The sequence below is a fragment of the Sorex fumeus genome, unplaced genomic scaffold (assembly GCF_029834395.1).
Source record: "Sorex fumeus unplaced genomic scaffold, SorFum_2.1 ptg000064l, whole genome shotgun sequence".
NCBI lineage: Eukaryota > Metazoa > Chordata > Mammalia > Eulipotyphla > Soricidae > Sorex > Sorex fumeus.
Window position 1 is genome coordinate 6148635 of NW_026606121.1, and position 25458 is coordinate 6174092.

The 25458-nt window shown below is 62.9% G+C and overlaps 2 protein-coding genes across 3 annotated transcripts; both read left to right on the forward strand.

Annotated features, from left to right (window-relative positions):
• The first annotated feature begins 2225 nt into the window (after positions 1-2225).
• On the forward strand, positions 2226-9252 carry GABRD (gamma-aminobutyric acid type A receptor subunit delta). 2 transcript variants are annotated; one of them, XM_056128442.1, is made up of 9 exons: positions 2226-2394; positions 5080-5192; positions 5331-5437; positions 5513-5733; positions 7142-7224; positions 7842-7979; positions 8358-8513; positions 8614-8819; positions 8901-9252. In XM_056128442.1, the coding sequence occupies exons 1-9, from the start codon at positions 2342-2344 to the stop codon at positions 9198-9200; spliced, it is 1377 nt and encodes a 458-aa protein (XP_055984417.1). In that variant the 5' UTR covers positions 2226-2341; the 3' UTR covers positions 9201-9252. The 2 variants fall into 2 exon arrangements, with proteins under 2 accessions (XP_055984417.1, XP_055984418.1); XM_056128443.1 differs by having other exon boundaries at positions 2228-2394; positions 5370-5437.
• Positions 9253-16581: 7329 nt separating this feature from the next.
• LOC130036495 (protein kinase C zeta type-like) lies at positions 16582-24933 on the forward strand. The gene is made up of 5 exons (XM_056128337.1): positions 16582-16676; positions 17979-18100; positions 20868-20954; positions 22497-22609; positions 24874-24933. The coding sequence occupies exons 1-5, from the start codon at positions 16606-16608 to the stop codon at positions 24931-24933; spliced, it is 453 nt and encodes a 150-aa protein (XP_055984312.1). The 5' UTR covers positions 16582-16605.
• The last annotated feature ends 525 nt before the right edge of the window (positions 24934-25458 follow it).

Here is a 25458-nt window from a genome sequence, read left to right on the forward strand (position 1 = left end):
TGAGTGTGTCCTGTTCTGTGTCAAGGGGAAGCAGAAGGTTTTCCTGCATGCAAAAGCAGAGACTGAACACACACGCTCAGGGTGAGTGCCATGCCAAGGAGGCTGAGCCTGCCACAGCAGGGAACCAAGAAAGGAGGCCAAGACAGCCCAGCTAGGGGTGCAGTCCTGTGGGCAGAGGGGGAAATTTCTCCACCTCTGATCCTATCCCTGTTCAATGCCCACAGCAGTGCCACGAGAGAATAGGGTCACCCAGAGTCTGACTGAAGCCAGAGCCTCCTCCCGTGCACTTGGCCCCTTTCACCTACCCAAGCTCTTATCAGCAACTGGGCAGGAGCGGTGGAACCCCCAGGGTCTTCGGGGGAGGCAGTGCCCAGCCCCTGCCAGTGCCACCGCTGCAGAGGTGAAGGAACTGGATTCTGTTAAAGGACTTGGGGTCGGGGCCAGAGCGATAGTACAGCAAAGAGGGCGTTTGCCTTGCATGCAGCCAACCCGGGTTCAACCCCCCGGCATCCCATGTGGTCCCTGGAGCACCGCCAGGAGTAATTCCTGAGCACAGAGCCAGGAGTAACCCTTGAGTGCCTCCAAGTGTAGCCCCCCCCAAAAAAAAGAACCTGGGAGCCCTTGGTTCTTGTGCTTTGCTCCCCGGAAAGCATCTTTGGGGACCCTTGCGTAATGTGCTTGGCAAGCCGCAGCGGGGTGGATCTGATGCCTAGAGACTAGCTACTCCTCGGCTACTACAGGGCTACTCCTCGGCTCTCCCCAGGAGGAAAGCGTGTGCCAGAGAGCCAAGCACGCAGGACCACGGTCCTAGCTTCCTTACCTTTGGTGGGGTTGACCAAATTGACACCATGGTCTTGGACACTGGAGCTCATCTCTGTATAGTGGATGAGACTCTGGGGGCCAGAGAGATGGGACAGCGGGTAGGGGGCCCAGGTCTGATCCCCAGAAACTGGTCCCCTGAGCCTTGCCGTGACTAATCTCTGAGCACAGAACCCTGAGCACTGAGCACTGCCAAGTGTGACCCAAAGTCACTAACAAAAGATGAAGAGACCTGGGGACAGGTGGAGGGACATCAACTGGGTGTGGCAGAGGCTCCTGTGGGCAGGAAACTGTTTTCCAAAGCACCTGAAGACGGGAAAGGGGCCCTGGGATGCTCAGTGCAAGAGCTTTCACGACCCTATATCGGACCCCAGGATCACATGCGGTGAGCAACGGCCAGTGTAGGCGTGAGTTTCTGGCAGCAGCAGCCCCGGAGGAAGGACAGGGGGTGACTGGGAGGGAAATGGAAGTCCCTCCTCTTTGGGTCCAGAGTAAAAGCAATTGGGACAATATGGAGATGCAAAACTTGTAGGCGTGGGAAGATGGGAGGAAAAGGAAAGGGAAAGGCAAATATGGGGGTCCTGTGGGGGGGGTCGCGACTCTGGTCTGTGTGTGCAGGCCCCTGCTCCCTTCTCTTCTGTTAGCCCATGTCACCCAACAATGCAGCTGGCAACCTGATCCAGCAGAGCCAGAGGCCTGAAGGAAGGGGTGAGACCTGGTGAGGCTGTTCTCACTGACCATCAGCATCCAGGCCTTCTCCGGGGTGGAAGGGAGCCCCGTGACACCAGCTCCCTGCTAAAGGGGGCACCAAGACTGGGCACCCCCAGAGGCGGCAGAACAGACGCTGAGAAAGACAGTGCCTGAGACAGACTACGGAGCATCTGAGGGGCCAAAGGCTGCCAGCCAGGGTGTGGGGAGGTGGGGTCACCGGGACAGCTGTAGAGAGGGTTGCCAAGGAGGGGGGCGTAGGAGTGTGGGGTCTCCCGGAAGGCGCGGGGCGGTGGGGTCACCGGGACGACGTGGCGTTGGTGGGGGTCACCGGGACAGCGTGGGGTTGGTGGGGGTCACCGGAACGGCGTGGGGTTGGTGGGGTCGCCTGGACGGCGCCGGGCAGTGGGCTCGCCTGAGCAGCGGCGCCTGTCTAGACGCGGGCCGGCCAGGCTGCGGGGCAAAGGTCGGGCGGTGCGGGGCGCGGGGTGCAGAGGCCGGCGCCGCCCCCCCGCCCCTCCCCGCCCAAGGGCAGCTCCCCCAGCCGAGGCAGGAGCAGGCGCTCGAGCCCGCGGTCCCGCCGCCTCCAGCCCTAGGGTGGGCAGCCCGAGGGGGTCTCCGCGGACCGACCCGGGAGCGGCGCGGCGGGGCGGGTCGACGGGCGAGGGGGCCCCCCGCGCTCCGCCCGCCCCCGCGCCGCGCGCCGTGCCCGGTGCCCGCCCGTGCGCCCGCGCCGCCGCGCCGCCAGCAACTTTGGAGCCGGAGCGGCGGGAGGAGCCGAGAGGCTGGAGCGACCCGCCCGCCCTGCCCGGCCATGGCCGCGCCCGCCCGGCTGCTGACCGCGCTCCTGCTGCTCCGCGGCGTCAGGTGAGCCCGCGCGCGGTCTCCGCGCGCCGTCCCCGCGCCCTGTCCCCGTTGCCCGCGCCCCGTCCCCGTTGCCCGCGCCCCGTCCTCGTTGCCCGCGCCCCGTCCCCGCTGCCCGCGCCCCGTCCCCGTTGCCCGCGCCCCGTCCCTGCTGCCCGCGCCCCGTCCCCGCGCCCCGTCCCCGCTGCCCGCTCCCCGTCCCCGCTGCCCGCGCCGCTGTCCGCGCCCGGTGCTGAAGCGGCGCTCCCCGGGCCAAGGCAACTCCGGGCGGACGCGCGGAGCCCGGCTGGGAGTTGGGGCGGGCAGGACGCCGGGGTCTTCTCCGGGGACCGGCTCGGGTGGCGCCCCCTGACCCGCTCATTGGGAAGGGCCGTTCAGGGCTGGAGGACTGCGGTGTTGGACCCCAGAAGGTGGAGCGAGCTTTTCCCCGCCAGCGGGGCAGGCGCGAGGGGACGGACGACGGGCCTGCCCCTCCCCCAAACTCGCAGGAGGCCGGTGCGGCTCTGGGGCTAAGGCTGCAGCGGCACCCCCTAACGCGGCCGGCCGAAGCGGTCCGTCCTGGTAGGGCACTTGACCCGCTGCTGCGAGGTGGGAACTGGACCCAGGTCCCGGGTGGGGTGGGGTGGGAGCACAGCCTGGCATCCCGGTTGTGTTTGTTTGGGGGGGAGGTGGGCACACCTGGCAGTGCTCCCGGATCACTCCCCAGGGGCTGGGGGACCAGTACTGGGAAGCTCGGCTCCTCCTCCTGCTCCTCTCCGACTTCAAGGTAACAGGAAGGACAGAGGGTGAGGCTGGGATGCCAGCTGCCTCCGAAGCCGGGAGCTTCACCCCGCGCCTGACTGCCAAGCTCACTTGGGAGCCCGCCCTGCCCCTCTACCGGGTTGCGGGAGTCTCTCCCGGCAACTCCTGGGCCTGTTTCTGCCCTTGAGGCAGCAATACTCCGGCCAGAACTGTACACACACTCTGGTCTATTCCAGGCTGGTAGCCAACACGAGGCCCCATCAGCTGGGGACTTGGGGCTCCCCCACCAGCCTTCCAGCCCTTTCCCGCCCCCCCCCCTCGCCCCGGGGCTGAACCCAACTCAGGGCTCCTGTGGGTACAGGCCAGGGGCTAGGAGGACTCTGTCCACGGTGGTAACATGGTGAATATTCCCTGGCTGAAGCCCTCTCCAATGGCTGCGACCTCAGGGACTGACCCGCTATGCGTCCCCGCTCTTGCCTGCCAACTTACTGGGCCGCCCTGGGGACCGGGACCAGGTGCTGGTGTCACTGTGGCAGCCAGACTCAGCCCACAGACTCATGTCTGAAGACATTCCCCCCCACCCCTCAGTCACGCCCAGTGCCAGGTGCTGCTGAGGGACAGCAGTCCTTGTGCCCCTTGGGGTCAGAAGAGTGGGGGGTCAGAAGCACAGAGGCAGCAGGAACAGCGGGCCTGAGGTGGAAGGCCCTTAGGGTTCTGGCACCCAAACTGTGGTGCGGTTCCTCCCACAGAGAGCTGGACCCAAGACCACCGCCCTCCCATGGCCACCAACTGAGTCAGGAGCCCTCCAGGCTGCGGGGTGGGGGGTGGGGTGGATGGGTAGCAGGGTGATGGATGGATGGATGGCGGTTGGATGGCAGATGGTTGGCGTGGATGAGTGGACGGTGATACGATAGATTGATGGTGTGTGATGGTGGGGTATAGATTGGTGAACGGGTAGATGATGAATGGGTGTGATGGGTGGATGGGTGAGTGGGTGGGTGTGACTAGGAATAACTCCCTGGGGAGGACTTGGACGGGATTAGAAAGATGTGTAGGGGTCAACGAGAGAAAGCAAGGGTGTAGGAGTCCTGAGAGAGAGAGGCAGGGCCAAATGCTGGGGTCTGGAGGGCTGTCAGAGTCTGAGGTGGGACCCTGGCGATGGGAGCTGTGGGGGCAACAGGCGGAGCACAAGGAGGCACGTCCCGGCCCGGGCCCTGTGTGCCTGAGAAGCGCCTGGGTTTCCTGGCTGCAGTCCACGACAAGGGGCTGTGGCGAGGGGGGCGGCCGTACCCAGTGTCCCGGCTACTTGGCACAGCTGCCCAGGCCTCACAGGCTACAAAGGACCTCAGTGTCTTCCTCAGACCCTCACCCTGCACACACCCCGGCGGGCCCCTGCAAAGGGCACCCGGGGTGCAGTGGACAGGCGTGTGAGGTGCTCCACACAGCAGGGGCCGACCCTGGGTTGTGGGACAAAGCAGCCCATGTGACCGACCATCAGGCTAGCCCACTCCATGAGCGTGTCTCCAGGAGCATGTAGAAACAGGGGCTCTGGGGCCTGCCTGGAGGATGGTGGCCTCCCTGGGCTCACAGTCTGGTCTGGTTGGCTCATTTGTGGGACCCCACGGCCATTCCTCTTCCTCAGCCTCGGGAGCGTCCATGCCACCATCCTCAGAGCTGAAGGACACCTTCTTGCTCTCGCAGAGGTCCAGGCTTGAGCGAGCGAGATGAGCCTTGCGGCCAGCTGCCCTCGGGGGACGGATGGGGGGAGCCACCCGGGTTTGGCCAGGGGCTGGTGTTGGTCCACCAAGTAGAGGAGTGGGGAGGCTTCAGTATTCCTAATGCGAGTCCCTTAGGGGTCTTCCTGCCCACCCCCTGCCCCACCCCGTCTCAGCACTTGGGACCAAGCTCTCCCAGGGCCCGGCCAGACTGTGGGCTTTGCCTCTGCAGAGCTGTGAGTGACATTGGGGACTATGTCGGCTCTAACCTGGAGATCTCCTGGCTCCCCAATCTGGACAGCTTGGTGGAAGGCTACGCCCGCAACTTCCGGCCCGGCATTGGAGGTGGGTGTGCTGACTGTGCCTGCTGTGGAGTCCAGGAGAGACCAGCTCCCCGGGGGCCATCAGACCTTGAGCTGGGGCAAAGGGGCTAGGCCTCCCAGGCTGAGCGGCACCCGCCCCCTTCCTGTATGTGGGGCACAGACTCAGTGCCACCCCTACAGCTCTGCACCTTCCTTGCAGGACCACCTGTGAACGTGGCACTGGCCATCGAAGTGGCCAGCATTGACCATATCTCAGAGGCCAACATGGTAGGTGCTGCCCGTCCCGCACCCACAGCCTGGACCCCGGGACTGTGTCCATGCTGAAAGCCTCCCACCCCTCAGGAGTACACCATGACGGTGTTTGTGCACCAGAGCTGGAGGGACAGCCGGCTCTCCTACAGCCACACCAACGAGACCTTGGGACTGGACAGTCGCTTCGTCGACAAGCTCTGGCTCCCAGACACCTTCATCGTCAACGCCAAGTCGGCCTGGTTCCACGATGTGACGGTGGAGAACAAGCTCATCCGGCTGCAGCCCGATGGGGTGATTCTCTACAGCATCCGGTGAGCCCTAGGCAGGGTGCGCCCTCTTTCCCTCTGTCCCCACAGATCATTCAGGTGACGCTGGCGCCTGCCACCTCTTCACTGGGTTTGTGTTTGCTTTGGTTTGGGTCTTTGATGCTCAGGGCTAACTCGTGCCTCTGTGCTCAGGAATCACAAGTGGTGCCGGGGATTGAACCCGGGTCGACCACGTGCAAGGCCAGTGTCCTACCTGCTGTGCTGTTGCTCAGGCCCCAACACTAAGCATTTGTGTGGAGGCACATGAACACTGACATTTGTCAGCTGGCGTCACTGTGCCAAGGATAGATGGAACCCAGTTCATGGGGGCTGGTGGGAGTCACTGCTCACATGTGTGTGAACGTTGGGGGAGCTACAGTGCTGTGGTTCTTGCTCCAGGTGTGCCACAGTAAAGCGAGTCTCACAGAGGGCTCTGCCGTGCACTCCAGCATGATGTCCAAACACACCCACAGACCATCAGTAAAAATACTCCCTTTACATAAGGATGACTGGGACAGGCTCGCTGGCACAGCTCACACTGTGCATGCACGTGGCCTGGCTTGCACTCGCAGCACACATGCACACACATGCACATGCTTTGTTACTATACAATACTAACCTCATCTGAGCCTTCAGAAAGGCTTCATCTTTGGGCTGGTGGAGGGTCATGTCAAATGTGGTACCCAAAGCACAGTCTGAGGAGGCTGTTATCTTCACACTGGGAGCAGAGCTGTAGTCCAGCGGGTAGAGGGTATTGGCCTTGCACATGGCCAGTCCGGGTTTGATGCCCGTCCCAGCATCCAATATGGTCTCCCAAGCCCTGCCAAGAGTGCAAAGCCAGGAATAACCCCTGAGCACTTCCAGGTGTGGTCCAAAAACAAAACAAATAAAATAAAAGTGGGATATTGGCATAAGAGTCCACACTTTTCAGGGTGTGGAGGCAGAGAGATAGTATTGTGGGGTGAAGCACTTGTCTTGCTTCTGGCCATCCTGTTCAACCTCTGGTACTACATATGGTGCCTTGAGTACAGAGCCAGCAGTGATCCCTGAGCACAGGCAGGAGAAAGCCTGAGGACCACCAAGTGTGTCCCCTGACCAAGAAGAACCCAAACTGTCTTGGACAATCCATACTCTCCCTGGGCTGGCAGAACCTTGGACCTTCACTGCGGCCGACCTGACCTCCCTGCCTCCTCGCCCCAATCAGCATTAGTGCTGCATTCACCAATAGAAACGAGCAAGACCCAGCTCTTGATCCCAGAACAGGCCCCGAGTACAGTCACCCAGGGTAGAGCTCTTGTTCCTTCCCAGCTGCATCAGCTGCAACAGAGTCAGGAGGCTGGCGTTTTTGTTCAGGCAGGAGCTGCTGGCAGCACCTTGTCCATGCCCACCCTCACCATAGACTTTGCTTTGACAGCATCACATCCACAGTGGCTTGTGACATGGACCTGGCCAAGTACCCCATGGACGAGCAGGAGTGCATGCTGCATCTGGAGAGCTGTGAGTGGCCTTGTGGGGAACGGGCTGGGAGACAGGGCTCAGGACTCCGCTGAACTCAGCCTGGCTCTGTGGCAGGACCACCCTGAGAATGAGGAGGGTCAGGAGGCATGGGTCTGCTCCATGGCTAGCACCCTCTGGGGGGAGCCTCTCCGTGGCGCCAGGCTCTGGTATTTATGTCGCCAGCACCAGCACTCTGAAGGGCACTGCCAATGCAGCCTGCCCAGAGGTGGCGGGGAGGGGGGGGGTGTCCACACTGCTCTCTCACAGGGTGGGGCGTCACAGAAGAGGCGGGGCTCACGGGGTGGGCGGGGTCTCACACGGAGGGGCCTTGCATAAGGGGGCGGGCTTCATGGGGCGGGGCCCTCCGGGGGCGGGGTCTCATGTGGAGGGTGGGGCCTCACCGGGTAGGGCCTGCCAGGGGCAGGGTCTCGTGCAGAGGGGCAGGGGGAAAGGGGTCCGCAGAGGGCGGGGTCCGTAGGGGCGTGGCCTGCTGAGGGCGTGGCCTCACAGGGCATGCCTCTCGGGGCGTGGCCTTGGCGGTGGGGGTGTGGCCCGGTACCGGCTCCGGCTCCTGGCCCCGCCCCCTCACCTGGTCACCTGGCTGTGTGGCTCCACAGACGGCTACTCATCTGAGGACATCATCTATTACTGGTCGGAAAACCAGGAGCAGATCCACGGGCTGGACAAGCTGCAGCTGGCGCAGTTCACCATCACCAGCTACCGCTTCACCTCGGAGCTGATGAACTTTAAGTCCGGTATGGGGCCTCTTCCCAGGGATGAGATAACCGCCGCAGCCACGCAGGAGCGGACAGTGAACAGGGTTTCTCTTGGGCCCCTCTGTCCTTCCCAGGGACTCGCTGTGCTCCAAGGTTGGGCAGCAGGGTGTGCTTTGGGTAAAGTCCCCCAGTTGCCTGCTTTGCCCTGTCCCCTCCCTGCTCCTGCTGCCTGCCCCTGGGTAGGGAGGGGCCACACACCCTTCCCTGGGTCTTAGCGGGGCCAGCAAACTCAAGGCCCACACCTGATCCAACTCTGTCCTTCCTCAGGGGCCAGAGGGGTCACTGGACAGTATGGAGAGGTGGGTGGGCGTGGGGCGCGATGAGCCGGGCCCTAGGGGACAGACGGTTCTCTGGCAGCCGGCCAGTTCCCAAGGCTCAGCCTGCATTTCCACCTGCGGAGAAACCGGGGTGTGTACATCATCCAGTCCTACATGCCATCCGTCCTCCTGGTGGCCATGTCCTGGGTCTCCTTCTGGATCAGCCAGGCAGCCGTGCCCGCCCGTGTGTCTCTCGGTATGCCTGGGCAAGGGAGTCTGGGGGCAGTGGGGCCAGTAGCAGCGGGGTGTGGCCGGCAGGGCTGGGGGTTCCAACCACCCCACCCCGGTGCCCGCAGGCATTACCACCGTGCTGACCATGACGACGCTGATGGTGAGTGCCCGCTCCTCCCTGCCGCGCGCCTCGGCCATCAAGGCACTGGACGTGTACTTCTGGATCTGCTATGTGTTTGTGTTTGCCGCGCTGGTGGAGTACGCCTTCGCTCACTTCAACGCCGACTACAGGAAGAAGCAGAAGGCCAAGAGTGTGAGCCAGAGGGTGGAGGTGAGCCGGCGGGCAGTTCCAGGATGCCCGTGTCACTGCCCCGCCCGGGCGCCCCCGTGAGCTGCCCTCCTCTCCCTGCAGATGGATGTGAGGAACGCCATTGTGCTCTTCTCGCTCTCTGCGGCCGGCGTCAGCAGGGAGCTGGCCCTGTCCGGCCCTCAGCGCCTGGTCCCCGGGAACCTCATGGGCACCTACCGCTCGGTGGAGGTGGAGACAGGAGAGATGAAGAAGCAGGGGGCAGCCCCGGCAGCCACCCAGGGCAGCCTCCGTGCACTTTTCAAGCCCATCGATGCAGACTCCATCGACACCTACGCCCGCGCCGTGTTCCCCGCGGCCTTTGCCGCCGTCAATGTCATCTACTGGGCGGCCTACGCCCTGTGAAGACCCAAGTGCCAGAGTGGGCTAGCCCGAGTCCCCATGGCTCCCCTCCAGGCCACCCAACCTTCCTCCTGAAGCCACCCAACACCTGCCCTCCCACCTCCCCGCTTCTTCCTAGCTCTCCTCCCCCTCCCCAGTCCTCTCTGCCCTCTTGCTTGTCCCTGTCCTGCCCACCCCCCCACCCGTCCCCATTCCCCCTCGCACCTGTCCTCTTTCCTCCCTCCTCCCTCCTCCCCATCCCTTCTCCCCTCTTGCATCCCTCCTCCTTCCTGGCTCTCCTCCCTCCCCCCTCCTGCCCTCTTGCTTGTCCTCCACTCCTGCCCGCCCCCCACCTTTCCCCTTTCCTCCCCCCTGCCCATCCCCTCCTCATTCCTGCCTGCCCCTTGCCATCCCCCTTCTCAGTACAGATAGGTTTGAGGCTGTTCCCGCTGGGCCCCGGGCAATCTGGGGGGGGGGACTCCCAAATGGCCACTGTGCCCAGGCCTGACTCTGGGGTTGCCCTCAAGGATCGGGGTGCCATGAAGCCAATAAAGCCCTGGGTCCGCGGGAGCCTCTGCCTCTTCTTGTGCTGCGCCTACCTCCCTCTCAGGGCGAGCTGTGTCCGGGCATCACCCTTTCCCGGCCCCCTGCCATTCTGCAGTGACGCTTGACAGGCAACTCAGGGCCATTAGCCACAGCTGCTCCGGAAGGCCAGACTTCGAGCAAGCTGCCCATCGTCCATCAGTGGGTCCAGAGCACTTGGGGGCTTCTGCTCTCCCCCTCCCCCAGTGGTCAGCTGAAGGGCTCTGCCTGTCCTCCCTGGCCACCCCCCAGAGAACACTGCTGTGTCCGAGCAGAGGACAGCGGGCTGTGCCAGCACCACACTGACCCGCAGCTCCAGTTCCGGTGCGGCCCCTCACTCGGACCCCGGTCAGGTCTGAGGGGCCAGTGCCAGCCTGGCTGACGAGTAGGGCTGCACCTACACTGGCCAGCGCCTGGGGTACCAGCCTGGCAGATGAGTGTCTCTGTCTCTGGGTCTCTATGTATCTGTCTCTGCCTATCTCTCCTGTCTCTCTGTCTCCTTTGTCTCTGTCTCTGTCTCTCTCTGTCCTTGTCTCACACCAGCACTGGCCAGCACCTGGGGCAGGACCAGGAGTCAGAGCAAGTGTTGTTTGGGACAGCTAGTCGGGTGCAGGCAGGTGGCCAGTGAGCCTTCTCCTCTCGGCCCTGGTGCAGGTGCCTGGGCCCACCCCAGCCCCACACAGGGAGGAACTCTGCCCCACCCACCGGTTGCCCCTAGATCCCCTGTCCCCCCACCTGCCTTCCCTGTCCCCCGCTGCCTTCCCTGTACCCCCCCTCCTTCCCTGTCCCCTCCTGCCTTCTCTGCCCCCGCCCTCGTTCCCACAGATGCTATTTAAAGCCGCCTCGCTGCCTTGGGCACCCACGCAGCGGGCAGGGTGGGCTGTTGGATCCTGCAGCCTGCAATCACACTGCCTGCTCCTGCCCCCTCCTCCTGCCCAGGAGACTGGCAGAGGGCAGGGAGGGTCCCCTCACGGTCATTCACAGGACAGGGCATGGCTGACAGAGGCTGGCCTGGAGCTGCTTCCTGGGTGCTGGGCAAGTGCTTTCCTGAAGTGGGGGGGTGCCGAGTGGTACCCCACAACAGCAGTGGACATGCACACAGTCACCTCCCAGGCTCAGAAGGGAGGACACAGGGGAGGAAAATCAGGGTCCCCTCCGAGCAGAGCTTCAGGGTCTGAGATGGTACTTGAGCACAGGGAGATTTCCTGAGAGCAACTCTCCGGCGCCCCCGTGTCTCTGTCTCTGGGTCTTACTGTATCTGTCTCTGCCTATCTGTCCTGTCTCTCTGTCGCTCTGTCTCTTTTGTCTTTGTCTCTGTCTCTCTCTGTCCTTGTCTTGCTTTCACCAGAGCCTCCCCAGCTGCAGGAGCCCTCTTTCAAGTAGGGACCCCTTGTTCCTAGTGAGTAGGACCTCGGAGACATCCTGGAGGTGGCAGGAGCAAGGAAGTAAGGAGGGGGCTTCTCCAGTCCACCTAGAAATCAAGCCTGGGGTTCAGGCAGGCGAGTATGTGGGCGCCGCAGCCAACTCTCCAAGTGGGGTTCATGGACAAAAAGACTGGGGGCAGCCTCAGGCCCTCATGCTGGGGCCCGGGGCAGGGGCGGCCAGTGCTGTATGCGGCAGCTGTCCAGGCCCACCAAGGGCCCCCCTGCCTGGGAGCGCCCACCTGTACTAGCTCCCGAGGGCACTGTTCCTGGCACAAGGTTGAGGGCCTCTGACCTCCCTGCCCGCCCCTGACCTCCCTCCTCTTTCCCCCTGCCCCATCTGCAGGTAGCAGCGGGAGCATCTCAGGTCTGGGGGCTGCAGCACCCTTCCAGGAGGATCCCAGTGCTCCTGTCTGCGGCTCTTCCCATAGCTCCTGCCTGTCACCTGTCACCTGGGCCTGAGTCCCAGGGGGGCCCAGGGCCTGGCCTGCATTCTGACAGTGAAGAAGCAAAGCAGACGGGTGGGGTCCCAGGTGGGGGTGGGGGGTTCTCCAGGTGGGCACAGCAGGGAAGCTGTGGGCTCCCGGAAACTGGGAGAAGGCTGAGCACAGGACTCCCCGAAGCCTGCTCCGCCATACAGTTGCCATGGTCACCGTGGCGTGGGAGCCACCTCCTCAGCCCTCACTTGCTCTGGGTTAAATATAATCTGGGCCAGTGCCCACGAGGGTGCAGCAGGGGCTTCTCTCTGCCTCCTGCCGTCCAGGCCACAGCAGCACTGGGGACTGGGCTACAGCACATCTTGCCATAGTGCAAGCAGGACATGACACTGGGCCACCCCAGCTCATGGGGTTTTATCCAGAGTGAAGCTGTGCTGCCACATTAGGAGGGAGCCATGTCCTGGGAGGGAGCCACGTTGGGAGGGAGCCACATTAGGAGGGAGCCACATTGGAAAGGAGCCACATTAGGAGGGAGCCACATTAGGAGGGAGCCACATTGGGAGGGAGCCACTTTGGGAGGGAGCCACATTAGGAGGGAGCCATGTTGGGAGGGAGCCACGTTGGGAGGGAGCCACGTTACGAGGGAGCCACATTAAGAGGGAACCACATTGGGAGGGAGCCACGTTTAGGAGGGAGCCACGTTAGAAGGGAGCCACATATCTCCAACTGACCCTGGAACCAAAGGGTCCTCCAAGAGGAGGAAGCCTTGGCACCTGTTCAGGATTGGACCCTGGAGTCATCTATGACACACTGCCCTGACAGGACAACACGAACACGTCCCACTACAGGGTGTGAGCCCAGTGGGAGTGTGTGGAGCACAGCAGGCCCAGGCTCATCCCTCCCTTTTCACCAGGTCCCTCCCCAAAACCCTGACACCCTCTCCTGCCAGTCCTCCTTTCTGCTCTCTCTCTGCACACATGGACAACCCCAGTAGCCCTCCAGCTCATGCGCATCACACAGATGTACAAACATGTCACACACGTGTAGGGACACACACAAGCACATACGCACAGGCACATGCACATACAGGCACATGCACATACAGACACACACATAGGCACATGCACACACAGACACACACATAGGCATGGGCACATGCACACATAGAAACATACACACAGGCACATGCACACATAGGAACATACATGCAGGCACATGCACATATGGGCACATGCAAACACAGACACATACATAGACACATGCACATATAAGCACATGCACACACAGGCACATGAACAAACAAGCCCATACATACAGGCACATACACACAGGCACATGCACACACAGGCACACACAGACATATACACACAGGCACATGTATATATATGCACATGCACACACAGGCACATGGACCACAGACACATGAACACACAAGCACATACACACAGGCACATGGACACATGACATGCATACACAGACATGCACACAGACACATACACAGGCACAATCACACACAGACACATACACACAAACACACAGCCACAAGGACACACAGACACATACAGACAGGCATGCGCACACACAGACACACACAGACACATACACACAGGCACAGGGACACACAGACATATGCACATATACACATGCATACACAGGACAAATTTACTTGGGTCTTCACAAGGTGTTGTTTTGAGGGGGACATCTTTGGGCCACACTCAGTTGTTCTCAAGGCTACTCCTGGCCTGCTCAGGAGATTATGAGGTGCTGGGGGACACACCTAGGTGGACAGAATGCAAGGCATTGTTGCCCTTCCCATCCTCCCTCTGCAACCTTCTTCACAGGATCTACAGACCTTTGCATCTGACCGGAGCAGGGAGCAGTTGTCCATGGGGAGATGGGCCAGTGGTGAACCGAGCAAGCGACAGTAAGAGGCCCGGAAGTCATGATGCTGGGATCCCAACAGGGGCACTGCTGGGGGTCACGGGGCAGCTCCCCCCAAGGCTGAGCCTGACTCCTACCTAGACTGTAAGAACCACCCTGTCTCCTCCTGCCCCCAAACACCCTCTACTGGGGAATCTCTGCACTGCACCAACCGCCAAGCCACCAGCTCCGAGGGCACTGCCAGCCTGGCTGGACCTGCAGAAGGAAGGAAAGGAGGGAGGGAGGGAGGAAAGAAGAAGGGGAGGAGGAAAAGAGAGAGGATGAATGAGGGAGAAGGGAGTAGCCCAGGAATGCAGCCGAGAGGTGAGGAGGTCCAAAGGGACAAGAACAGACATAGGTGCACACAGACACATGGATATGCAACATGCCTTCACAGGCACACACACAGACACATGTGTACACATAAGCATGCACACACATGTGCTATAGCATGCACACATGCACACACACAAGCATGTGCACACAAACAAGCACATGTGTACACACACACAGAGGAGCTGCTGCCTGTGAGGTCAGACAGGTGTAGGGCAGGAGCCCCCACTGGAGGGCGCTGCCCTCCCTGAAAGCTTCAGGCCTCTCTCAGAGTCGCATGTTCAGGGAAGGGCTGCTCAGGGCACCCCTCCCACAGCACTGCCACAGCCTTGTGACCCCTGCACCCCAGCAGCCATGTCTGGTTATCCCCCACACCCAGATCCTGGCGGGATCCAGCACCGGGCCCAGTGGGTCAGCAGCAGTGGAACAAATGAGTGCACAGAGGTGGAGGCTGTTGTTTGTCATTTTCCGCAAACCCCGTGACGCGCGGCAGAGGAAACATCTGCTGCCCAGAGCGGGGCTGGGGCACAGGAGACGCCTGAGCTGCCAGCGGCCAGGTCTGCTCAGAGATCCGTGCCTGGAGTCTCCCCGGCCCACAGCGGGCAGCACATGGCACGGTCTGCCCCACGCCCCCCATTGAGGTACATGATCAGGGGGTCAGAAGCGGCACCCTGCCCGTGAAGCCACTGTGACCCCATACTGGTCCTGAGGATCTTCATCTATAAGCTGGTTTCCTTCCTCCCTCTGCAGGTCACAGGCACCAAGCCACCACATCCCGGCAGAGGATGAAGGTGGCTGGGGAGGGAACAGTGCTGGCCATCGAACAGTGACACCATGGGGAGGATGGGGCAGAAGTGACACCTGCGGGGTAGGGGGCAACCAGGGCGTGGAACTAGCTTCTGGTTGTCATGAGGGGCTGCAGCAATGAGTGGGGGCGCACCGGGGACCCACTTCCAGGACAGTGCTCAGGTGACAGGTGGCTCTTAGAGGCTCTGGTGCTCAGTCCAGGGCTCTGAGGTGCCCCGGGGATCCCGCCAGAGGCAGGAAGGTGACTGTCCCTCACACTTGGTCGGTCCTGGCTGTGCCCTGCTGTGGTTCAAGACAGCAAGGGGGTGAGGGGCCAGGGCTGGGGGGCTTCTAACCCCACAGCACTCACTCTGGCAGCCACACGCCTGTCCCCAGCCCCACCCTAGAGTGCTGAGCCCTCTCCCTCTCCCACACAGACACTCTGCAGCCCTCCTACACACACACACACACACACACACACACACACACACACCCTAGCAGGAGGGAGAGCAGCTAGGAAGGAAGGACAGGGGAAATGAAGAGCGAACTGAGGAGAGGAGTAAGAAGTGAAGAGGAAGTGAGGAGGGGTGAGGAGGGAATGTGAGGAGGGGAGAAGTAAGAGGAATGAGATGAGAGTGAGAAGTGAAGAGGGAACTGAGGGGGAGTGAGGAGAGTGAAGAGGAAGTGAGGGGAAAAGTGAGGAGGGGTGAGGTGGGAAGTGAGGAGGGAACCGAGAAGAGAGTGAGGAAGAGAAGTGAAGAGGAAGCTAGAAGGGTGAGGGGGAATGTGAGGAAAGGAGGATTGAGTGTGAGGAGATGAGTGAGGGAGAAGTGAAGGTGAGAAGTGGAGGGTGAAGCGGGGAGGGAACTGAAGAGGGGTGAGGAGAAGCGAAGGGGAAGTGAGGAGGGGAAGTGAGGAGAGGAAGTGAGGGGGAAAATGAGGAGAGGTGAGGAGGGGTTATGAGGGGGAAAAAGTGAGGAGGGAACTGAGGAGGGGATGAAGATGAGAAGTCAAGAGGAAGTGAGGAGGGGTGAGGAGGGAATGTGAAGAGGGGAGAAGTGAGAGGAGTAGATGAGTGAGAAATGAGGAGGGAATTGATGGGGGTGAGGAGAGTGAGGAGGAAGTGAGGAAGGGAAGTGAGGACAGGTGAGGGGATGTAAGGTGCGAAGTGAGGAGGGGAAGTGAGGGGGAAAGTGAGGAGGGGTGAGGAGGGAAGGAAGTGAAGAGGAAGTGAGGAGGAGTGAGGGGGAATGCGAGGAGAGGTGAGGTGGGAAGTGAGGGGGAAAGTGCAGGGGGAAGTGGAAGTGAGAAGGGGCGAGGGGGAATGTGAGGAGGGGAAAACCGAGGAGAGGCGGATGTGATGAGCGGGAGGAGAGGGGAAGTGCGGAGGGAAAGCGTTGGGTGTTAGCAGGAGAAAGCGAGGAGGGAAGTTGGAGCGGGACGGGGGAGGAGAGCGTGAGGCGGGCGGTGAGGGGCGGTGGGTGGGGGGCAGCTCCCGGGTCTGCGCTGGGAGGGGGCGAGGGAGGGTCGGGGCGCGGGGGCCGGGCGGCGGCGCGAGGCGCGGTCCAGACAGGCGGGGGGTCGGGGGAGAGGCGCGCCCCGCCGACGCCCGGCCCGGCCCGCCGGAGTCTGGCCTCGGAGCGCAGCGTCGGGGCCCCGGAGGCGCGTCCCGCGAGGGGCCGCGCGCCACCATTGGCCGCAGGTGGGCCGCGCCCCGCCCCACAGGTGGCCCGCGCCGCGCCATTGGTCCAGGTGGGCCCCGCCTCGCCCTCATTGGCCGCAGGTGCCACCGCCCCCGCCCCGGCCCCGGCCCCGGCCCGGCCCGGCCCGGCCGCCATGTTCCGGCGCCCCCGGGGCAGCGGGAGCCGCCCGGCCCGGCCCGCCCGGCCCGCGCCCCGGCCCGCGCCCTGACGCGCGCGCCGGGCCGCCTCGCTGACCGCCGTCCACGCCATGCCCAGCCGGACGCGCCCCAAGATGGACGGGAGCGGCGGCCGCGTCCGCCTCAAGGCGCACTACGGCGGGTGAGGCCGGCGGCCGGACGGGCCGGACGGGCTGGACGGGCTGGACGGGCGACTGGACGGCGGCGGGCATGACGGGCTGGACGGGCGGCGGGCTGGACAGCCGGGCTGCTGGACGGGGGAGCGGGGTGGACGGGCGGCGGGACGCGCTGGACGGGCGGCGGGACGGGGCTGCTAGACGGCGCAGCGCGTCGGGCCGGCGGGGCTGCTGGACGCGGACGGGAATTGGCCGGCGGGCGGGCGGACCGACGGGGCTGCTGTCCCCCCCGCACGGACTGCCGTGCTCTGGTGCGCGGGCGCCGCCGGCCAGTCGGTGGGAGCGGGCGCTGCGGGCGGGTGGGCTGGACGCGCTCGGCTGGGCGGGCGGTGCCGGCGCGGTGCTCCCGGCTGGGTCCCGCGGCCGCGCTTGGTTCCAGGTCCTCCCGCCGTGCCCGCCTGGTGCTGGGGCAGAGAGGCTTCACTGACACCCCCACGCCCACCTCGGCTTCTTTTTCACACTCGGCCCTGGGGATCCTCAAGCCCTGTCCCCAGGGGCCACTCAGGACAGCAGGAACGTGTGAATGTGGGTGGTCAGAACACGGGGCCCAGGCTAATCTTCACTCTGGCCCCGTCTTTGTCCACCAGGGGTGAACAAGTGGTGGACGCGGGGTCTCTTAGAAGGAGGCTGTGGTCCCCCCAAAAGCTGGATGTTAGGGTCCCCTTGGGGCTGCAGTCACAACTGGACATCTTTGGAGCCCCTGCCCTTGCTTGGACAGGGACGGCCTCCCAGAGCCCTGGGTCCACCTCACCCTTTCCTCTCTTGGCACATGTCCTGGGGCAGCTGAAGGCAAAAGCCAGTGCCACCCCTTCCAAGGCTCCAGGAGGGAGTGTGCGTGGCCCCCTGCCTCAGTTTCCCCTCTGCTGACCCTCCAGACTGGGCTGGGCAAGGGGAGCCCCGAAGAGCTGATTCTTAGCAGCTCCAGCAGGAAGGGGACTATCTTGGGGGTGACCCTCAGCCCTGCAAACCCCCATACTGGGTGGGTGCCTGCTGAGCTCCAGGGGCCAATGGGGCCCCTGAAGGGTCCTGTTTCAGTGCCTGGGGGCAGTATCCCTCCCTTATCTCTGGGTGAGCAGCATCCCCAAGCACTCTCATGTCCTTCCTGAGAGGGGTTGGAGTCGCCTCCCAGACCCCCAACAGGGCTGTGTGCGCCTGGGGTGGGGGTCAGGATCAGGAGCTTGGGCTCTTCTGAGACATCTGGGGGAACCTGGTGGCACCCGGGACTTCTGTGGGAGCCACCCACGGTCCCTGCCCGTGTGCCCCCCCAGGGACCTGTTCATCAGCAGCGTGGACCCAGCCACCACCTTCCAGGAGCTGTGTGCGGAAGTGCGTGGCCTGTGCAGGCTCAGCGGCAGCCACCCGCTCACCCTCAAGTGGGTGGACAGCGAAGGTGCGTCCCGGGGAGGGACTGTGGCTGCCCGCTGGGCTGGGGCTCTGGAAGGGGTTAGTCAGCAACCAGGTCTGGGCCTGGGGGCAGGGACACGCTCAGGCCCTGTGGCAGGGACAGACTCTGGTCCTGAGCCCAGGAGCCTGCAGACATGTACCCCCAGGCCCTATCCCAGACCCCTGTCCCCCAGGCCCTGTCCCCAGACCCCTGTCCCCCAGATGCCTGTCCCAGACCCTGTCCCCCAGACCCTGCTCCTCAGACCCTGTCCCCCAGACCCCTGTCCCAGATCCTGTGTCCCAAACCGTTTCCCAGACCCTGTCCCCCAGATCTCTGTCCCAGACCCTGTCCCCCAGGCACCTGTCCCCTCGACCCCTGTCCCAGACCCCTGTCCTAGCCCCTGTCCCCCAGGTCCCTGTCCCCCAGACCCCTGTCCCCCAGGCCCCTGTCCCCCAGACCCTATCCCCCAGATCCCTGTCCCCCAGACCCTGTCCCAGACCCTGTCCCCCAGACCCCTGTCCCCCAGACCCTGTCCCCCAGACTCTGTCGCCCAGACCACTGTCCCCCAGACCCAGTCTCCAAGATCCCTGTCTGCCAGACCCCTGTCCCAAACCCTGTCCTAGACCCTGCTCCTCAATTTTGTTTATTTTGGTTTTTTTTTTTTTTTTGCTCTTTGGGTCACACCGAGTGATGCACAGGGGTTACTCCTGGCTCATGCACTCAGGAATTTACTCCTGGCATGCTCAGGGGACCATATGGGATGCTTGGAATTGAACCCTGGTGGGCGCGTGCAAAGCAAATGCCCTACCCACTGTGCTATCGCTCCAGCCCCAACCCTGCTCCTCAGACCATGCTCCCCAGGCCCTGTCCCAGACCCCTGTCCCCCAGACTCCTGTCCCAGGCCTCTGTCCCCCAGACCCCTGTCTCCCAGACCCTGTCTCCCAGACCCTGTCTCCCAGACCCTGTCCCCCAGACCCCTGTCCCTGGCCCGTGTCCCCCAGACCCCTGTCCCAGGCCTCTCTCCCCCAGACCCCTGTCTCCCAGATCATGTCCCCCAGACCCTGTCCCCCAGATCCTGTCCTCCAAACCCTGCCTCTCACTCTGTCCCCCAGACCCTTGTCCCAGCCCTTGTCCCCCAGGTCCCTGTCGCCCAGACCCCTGTCCCCCAGACCCCTGTCCCAGACCCCTGACCCCAGATCCTGTTCCTCAGATCCTTCTCTACCCTGTCCCCCAGACCCTTGTCCCAGATCTGTGTCCCCCAGGGCCCTGTCCCCCAGAACCCTGTCCCAAGCCTCTATCCCCAAGACCCCTGTCTCCCAGACCCTGTCCCAGGTTCATGTCCCCCAGACCCCTGTCCCATAGACCCCTGTCCCAGACCCTGTCCCTGGGACCCTGTCCCCCAAACCCTGCCTCTCATTCACCCTGTCCCCCAGACCCTGTGGTCCCAGACCGTGTCCCAGTCCCTGGCCCCCAGACCCCTGGCCCCCAGACCTCTGTCCCAGACCCCTGACCCCAGACCCTGTCCCCCAGATCCCTGACACCAGACCCTGTCCCCCAGACCCCTCTCCCAGACCCTGGCCCCAGACCCTGTCCTTCAGACCCCTGTCCCCCAGACCCCTGTCCCCTAGACCCTATCCCCTAGACCCTGTCGCCCAGGCCCCTGTCGCCCAGGCCCCTGTCCCCCAGACCCCTGTCGCCTAGACCCCTGTCCTCCAGACTCCTGTCGCCTAGACCCCTGTCGCCTAGACCCCTGTCACCCAGACCCTGTCCTCCAGACCCTGTCCCCCAGATCCCTGTCCCCTAGACCCCTGTCCCAGACGTCTGTCCTCCAGGCCCTCTCCCAGGCCCTGTTCCCCAGACCCTGTCCCCCAGGCCCTGTTCCCCAGACCTTGTCCCCCAGACCCTGCCCCAGACCCTGTCCCCCAGACCCTGTCCCTCAGATCCCTGTCCCAGACCCTATCCCCCAGGCCCTGTCCCAGACCCTGTCCCCCACACCCTATCCCCCAGATCCCTGTCTCAGACCCTGCCCCCCAGACCCTGTTCCCCAGACCTTTGTCCCTCAGGCCCTCTCCCCCAGACCCCTTTCGCTCAGACCCCTGTCCAAGACCCCTGTCCCCCAGGCCCTCTCCCAGACCCCTGTCCTCCAGACCCTGTTCCCCAGAGCCCTGTCCCAGACCCTCTCCCCCAGGCCTTTGTCCCTCAGACCCTCTTCCCCAGACCCCTCTCCACCAGACCTTTTCCCCCAGATCCCTGTCCCCCAGATCCCTGTCCCCCAGATCCCTGTCCCAGACCCTTTCTCCCCAACCCTGTCCCAGATCCTGTCCCCCAGGCCCCTGTCCCAGACCCTGTCCCCCAGACCCCTGTCCCCCAGACCCTGTCCCCCAAACCCTGTGCCCTAGACCCTGTCCCCCAGACCCTGTTCCCCAGGCCTTTGTCCCTCAGGCCATTTCCCCCAGACCCCCGTCCCCCAGACCTTGTCCTCCAGGCCCCTATTCACCTAGTTCCCAACTCCTAGCTGCAGCCCCTAGCCCTCCTTTCCCCCTCATCTGCAGACCCCTTGTCCCGTCTGGCCTCTCCCAGTTCCTTCCGTGCTCCTGCAGGTGGGCACTGATCTCTTGGACTTGGTCGGTGGTGAGGCTGCCCCATTGCCCTCGCTTCCTCCTGCTCCCTGGTCAGTGGTCGGGTCCCTGTGACCCCAGGCAGCTGGCTGCAACTGTCAGGTTTCTCCTGCGCCTGCTCCGTCCTGGGTCTCAGTGCTATCTGTCGCCTGCAGGCGACCCCTGTACCGTGTCCTCACAGATGGAGCTGGAGGAGGCCTTCCGCCTGGCCTGTCAGCGCAGGGCAGTGCTCGTCTTCCACGGTCAGTGTTGCATCCGGTCGTGCAGGGCAGTGCCGGGCACGCAGGCGTTGGGGCCCCGCAGCTGTCCAACTCTCATGTTTCCTGGGTAGAAGCAAAAGTGCTGGGCCTGGAGTGGCAGAACAGCTGTAGGTGCCTTGCACATGTGACCCGGGTTTGATCCCCAGCCTTAGGGTCCCCTGAGCCCACCAGGAGTGATGGTGCTTCTGGCAAAGGCCGCGCGGGGTCCTGCCCTCAGCCTAGGAACCCGAGCTGATCTCTGTTGCCCTGGTATCCTGGCCTTCAGGTGTTCTAGGCCCTGAAGAGGCAGTGTCAGAGACAGGCCCAGACAGGGGAGAGAGGAGGGGGGATGGGGCCATGGACAGGGGAGAAAGTTGAGGGGGATGGGCCCTGGGCAGGGGAGAGAGGTGAGGGGGATGGCCCCCGAGCAGGGGAGAGATGAGGGGGTCAGGCCCCAGGCAGGGGAGAGAGATGGGTGGATGGGGCCCTGGGCAGGGGAGAGAGGAGAAGGGGATGGGGCCCCAGGCAGGGGTGAGAGGTGGTGGGGGACTGGCCCCGGGCAGGCGGGGAGGTGAGGGGATGGGGTCCCAGACAGGGGTGAGAGGTGGGGGGACAGGGCCCTAGACAGGGGTAGAAGGGGGGTTCTTCCCTGGGTGCTGGTGTCTTCCCAGTGGGAAGCTCAGAGCTGGTCAGAAATTAGGTTTTGGGAAAGCACTTTATTCAGCCCAAGAATTGGGGTTTCTGCCCTAGATTCCCAGTGTTTGGGGTTTTTTTCAGTAACTGGTTGAACGGCCACATCTGTATGTACATCTGTGGTTGGCCTACATGTACCATCCCCCAGGTGTGAGGCCCCCAGGTGTATGACCCCCCTGTCAGGGGTCTCCCCTCAGCCTCAAGCACAAAGGGCTGCAGTTCCAGCCTGAGGGACAGTGAGGGTCAGGGAGGGAGGTGAGGAAGCGGCAAAGCACATCATACACTCCAGGTGTATGATGCCCCAGGTTTTTGGCCCCCAGGCATGCCATCATGCTCCTGGTATGAGGCCCCCAGGTATACCATCCCCAGGTGTAAGATGCCCCAGGTTTTTGGCCCCTGGGTGCATCATTCCCCAGATGTGAGGCCCCCAGGTATATCATCCCCCAGGTGGATGATCCCACAGGTGTTTGGCCCTGAGTGTGTGAGGTCCCCAGGTGTGTCATCCTTCAGCTGTTAGGCCCCCCAAGTGTCAGTGGCCCCCAGCATGCATCCTGGACAGCTGAGCTAAAGCTGGGACCAAAAGGACAATGGCCGGGCAGTGCTTTGCCACTTCCTCACTGTCTCTCCCTGACCCTCACTGTCCCTCAAGCTGGAACTGCAGCCCTTTGTGCTTGAGGCTGAGGGGACACCCCTGACGAGACCTGGCCGTGTGGTGGCAGGGGTTTGGCAAGCCCAGGGCAGCCCTCTGTGGCTTCGGAGTCGACATTGCACCACAAGGCCGAGCTCTGGGCTCCCCTCTGGCAGACAGGGGTGCTGGTGCCACCGCTTACCTGGCTTCTGTCCCCTCTGCAGTCTTCCCGAGCGTCCCTGCACAGCCCGGCCTGCCCTGCCCCGGCGAGGACAGTGAGTACCACAGCCCCTGGACCGGGCCTCCAAGGCTGGTGTCCACTCTGATACCCTCACCTGTGCGTCTGTGCGGGTGTGACTCCGTGGGTCTATGTCTGTTGGCATGTGTGTGTGTGTCCTGGTGTGCCCTTCTGCAGGGGTGTCTGTGGGAGTCTCTGTGGGTCTGTGGGTCTGTGGGTATCGGTGTCTGTGGTATCTGTGTCTGTTAGTCTGTGGGTGTCTGTAGGTGTGCCTGTGTGTGTCTACAGGTGTGTCTGTGTGTCTGTGGGTGTCCCTCAGTGGGTGTGTCTGTGTGTGTCTGTGGGTGTGTCTGTGGGTATCTGTGGGTGTCTGTGGGGATGTCTGTGGATGTGTCTGTGTATCTATGGGTGTGTCTGGGGTGTGTCTGGGGGATGTGTCCGGAGTGTCTGGGGGTGTCTGGGTGTCCCTCTGTGGGTGTATCTGTGTCCCTCTGCATGTGTGAGTTTATGGCTGTCTGTGAGTGCTGTGTGGGTTTACTGTAGGTCACTGTTGCCCTCAGCGGGGCTACCACCTGGGTTCCATGAGGGCCTGAGGGGTCACTAGGAGGGCCTGTGACCCCTAAGGAGATCCAGGACCCTGGGACAGTCTGCGTCTGCCCCTGACCAAGCCCTGCGGCGTCCATCTGCATCTGCCCCTGACCAGGCCCTGCGACGTCCATTATTTTGTTTGTTCATTTGGGGGTCATGCTTGGCAATGTTCAGGACTTACGCCTGACTCTGCGCTAAGGAATTTCTCCTGCTGGTGCTTGGTGGACCCTCCAGGATACAGGGATCAAACCTGGGTCGTCTGCGCGCAAGTCAGGCGCCCTCCCCTGTACTGTTGCTCTGGCCCTCAGTGTTCGTCTGTCTGCCCGGACCAGGCCCCATAACGTCTGCCCGACTGTGCCCTACTGTAGCTGGGGGGGCCAGAGCAGGGGCTGTTGCCTGGTCACCGGCTCACCAGCACAGCGGTCACTCGGGCTCCCGCAGGCCCTCCTGGGGCTGATGGGCTAGTGCTTGTCTCCCCAAGGCTGGAGATGTGCGGTGGCTGCCAAGTGGCAAAAATCAGGGCTGACCCTAGAGGCCCCTGGACAAGGAGGCACGCCCTGCCCTGCCCGGAGCAGCTTAGTCTGGCCCTTCGGATGCCTGGGGGTACTCAAAGGCGGACTGTTTGCTGGCGCACATTCCACAGCCCCTCCCAGGTGGTGGCCAGTGACCTGCTGATGGGGGTGCCCTTCCCTGCACTGCCGACCCAGTGGCTTCTGTGACTGCCCCCAGGCCCCAGCCAGGACACCCCCCACCGGCATGCCCCTGTGCTTGGGCTTGACTTGTGCTCCTTTTCCTTCACTTCCTGCAGCCCTGCCAGGGCCAAGGGTCAGCCAGAAGGTAGGACTGCGGCGGGGTGGGAGAGGCCTTCTCCGCAGAGACCCTTCTGCACTGTCTACTCACAGGCTGTGTGTCCAGACTGCACAGACAGAATGTTCTAGCGCTGAAGGGCAGGCAGGCGGTTCTCTGCGAGCCACTTGTCCCTTGTCCACGCCCTCATTCTGAACTGCCCAGATGACCCTCCACCCACATTCCTGACCAGGCCAGTACCTGCCCTTCCCGGAGCGCTCGTGGGTCAGTGCCCTGCAGGCCAGTGTGACAGGCGTGAGCTGGTCCCTATGACAGATTCTCCCCCTGGGCAGCACTGATTGACATCTGATCTGAGCGGCACAGTTTTCTTCATTTGTTTGGGGGGTCTCTCCTGGCGGGCTCTAAGACCAGGTGCTCTGGGGAGGGAACCCAGTTTCTTATGCTTGGCCTGGGTTCCTGTCTATGGAATTTCTGTTTTTCCTTTTTTGGGCCATACCCAGTGGTGGGGCTGGAGCAATAGCACAGTGGGTAGGGTGTTTGCCTTGCACGCGGCTGACTGGGCTGACCTGAGTTCGATTCCTCCACCTCTCTCGGAGAGCCCAGCAAGCCATCAAGAGTATCTGGCCCGCACGGCAAAGCCTGGCAAGCTACCCGTGACGTATTTGATATGCCAAACACAATAACAAGTCTCACAATGTTACTGGGCCCGCTCGAGCAAATCGATGAACAACGGGAGAACAGTGACAGTGACAGAGACCCAGTGGTGCTCAGGAATTACTCCTGGCAGGCTCCGGGGCCTTTCCAGGGTGGTAGGGATCAAATTGGGTCAGCTGCATGCAAGGCAAATAGAAATGCCTGCCTTACTATTGCTCCAGCCCCAGAACTTAGTTCCATGGAAGCCTGTTTCCCACGTCCTCCCTGGGCTCGGCAACTGCCACATGGACGGGTCCCGGTGTCCACACTGCCAGTGTCTGCTCACGCCCAGCTCGGCGCTGTGGGCTGAACCTGGACTGGACTCGGCGCTGTGAGCTGGACATTGGATAGGACTCGGTGCTGTGGACTGGACATTGGACAGGACTCGGGGCTGTGAACTGGACATTGGACAGGACTCGGGCTGTGGGCTGGACATTGGACTGGACTCGGGGCTGTGGACTGGACATTGGACTGGACTCGGGGCTGTGGACTGGACATTGGACTGGACTCGGGGCTGTGGACTGGACATTGGACAGGACTCGGGGCTGTGGGCTGGACATTGGACAGGACTCGGGGCTGTGGGCTGGACATTGGACAGGACTCGGCGCTGTGGGCTGGAGGTTGGACAGGACTCGGGCTGTGGACTGGACGTTGGACAGGACTCGGGCTGTGGGCTGGACATTGGACAGGACTTGGCACTGTAGCCTGGACATTGGGCTGCAGTCGGTGCTGTGGGTTTGTCTGCATCCAGCTCGGTGCTTGTCCTCACCCTGTGGTATAGTCGTTGGGGTTTTCTGTGATACGTGAACAGAGGTCAGTTCATGGACCCCTTTCCAATCCATAGTCCTTCCCTGGCCTTT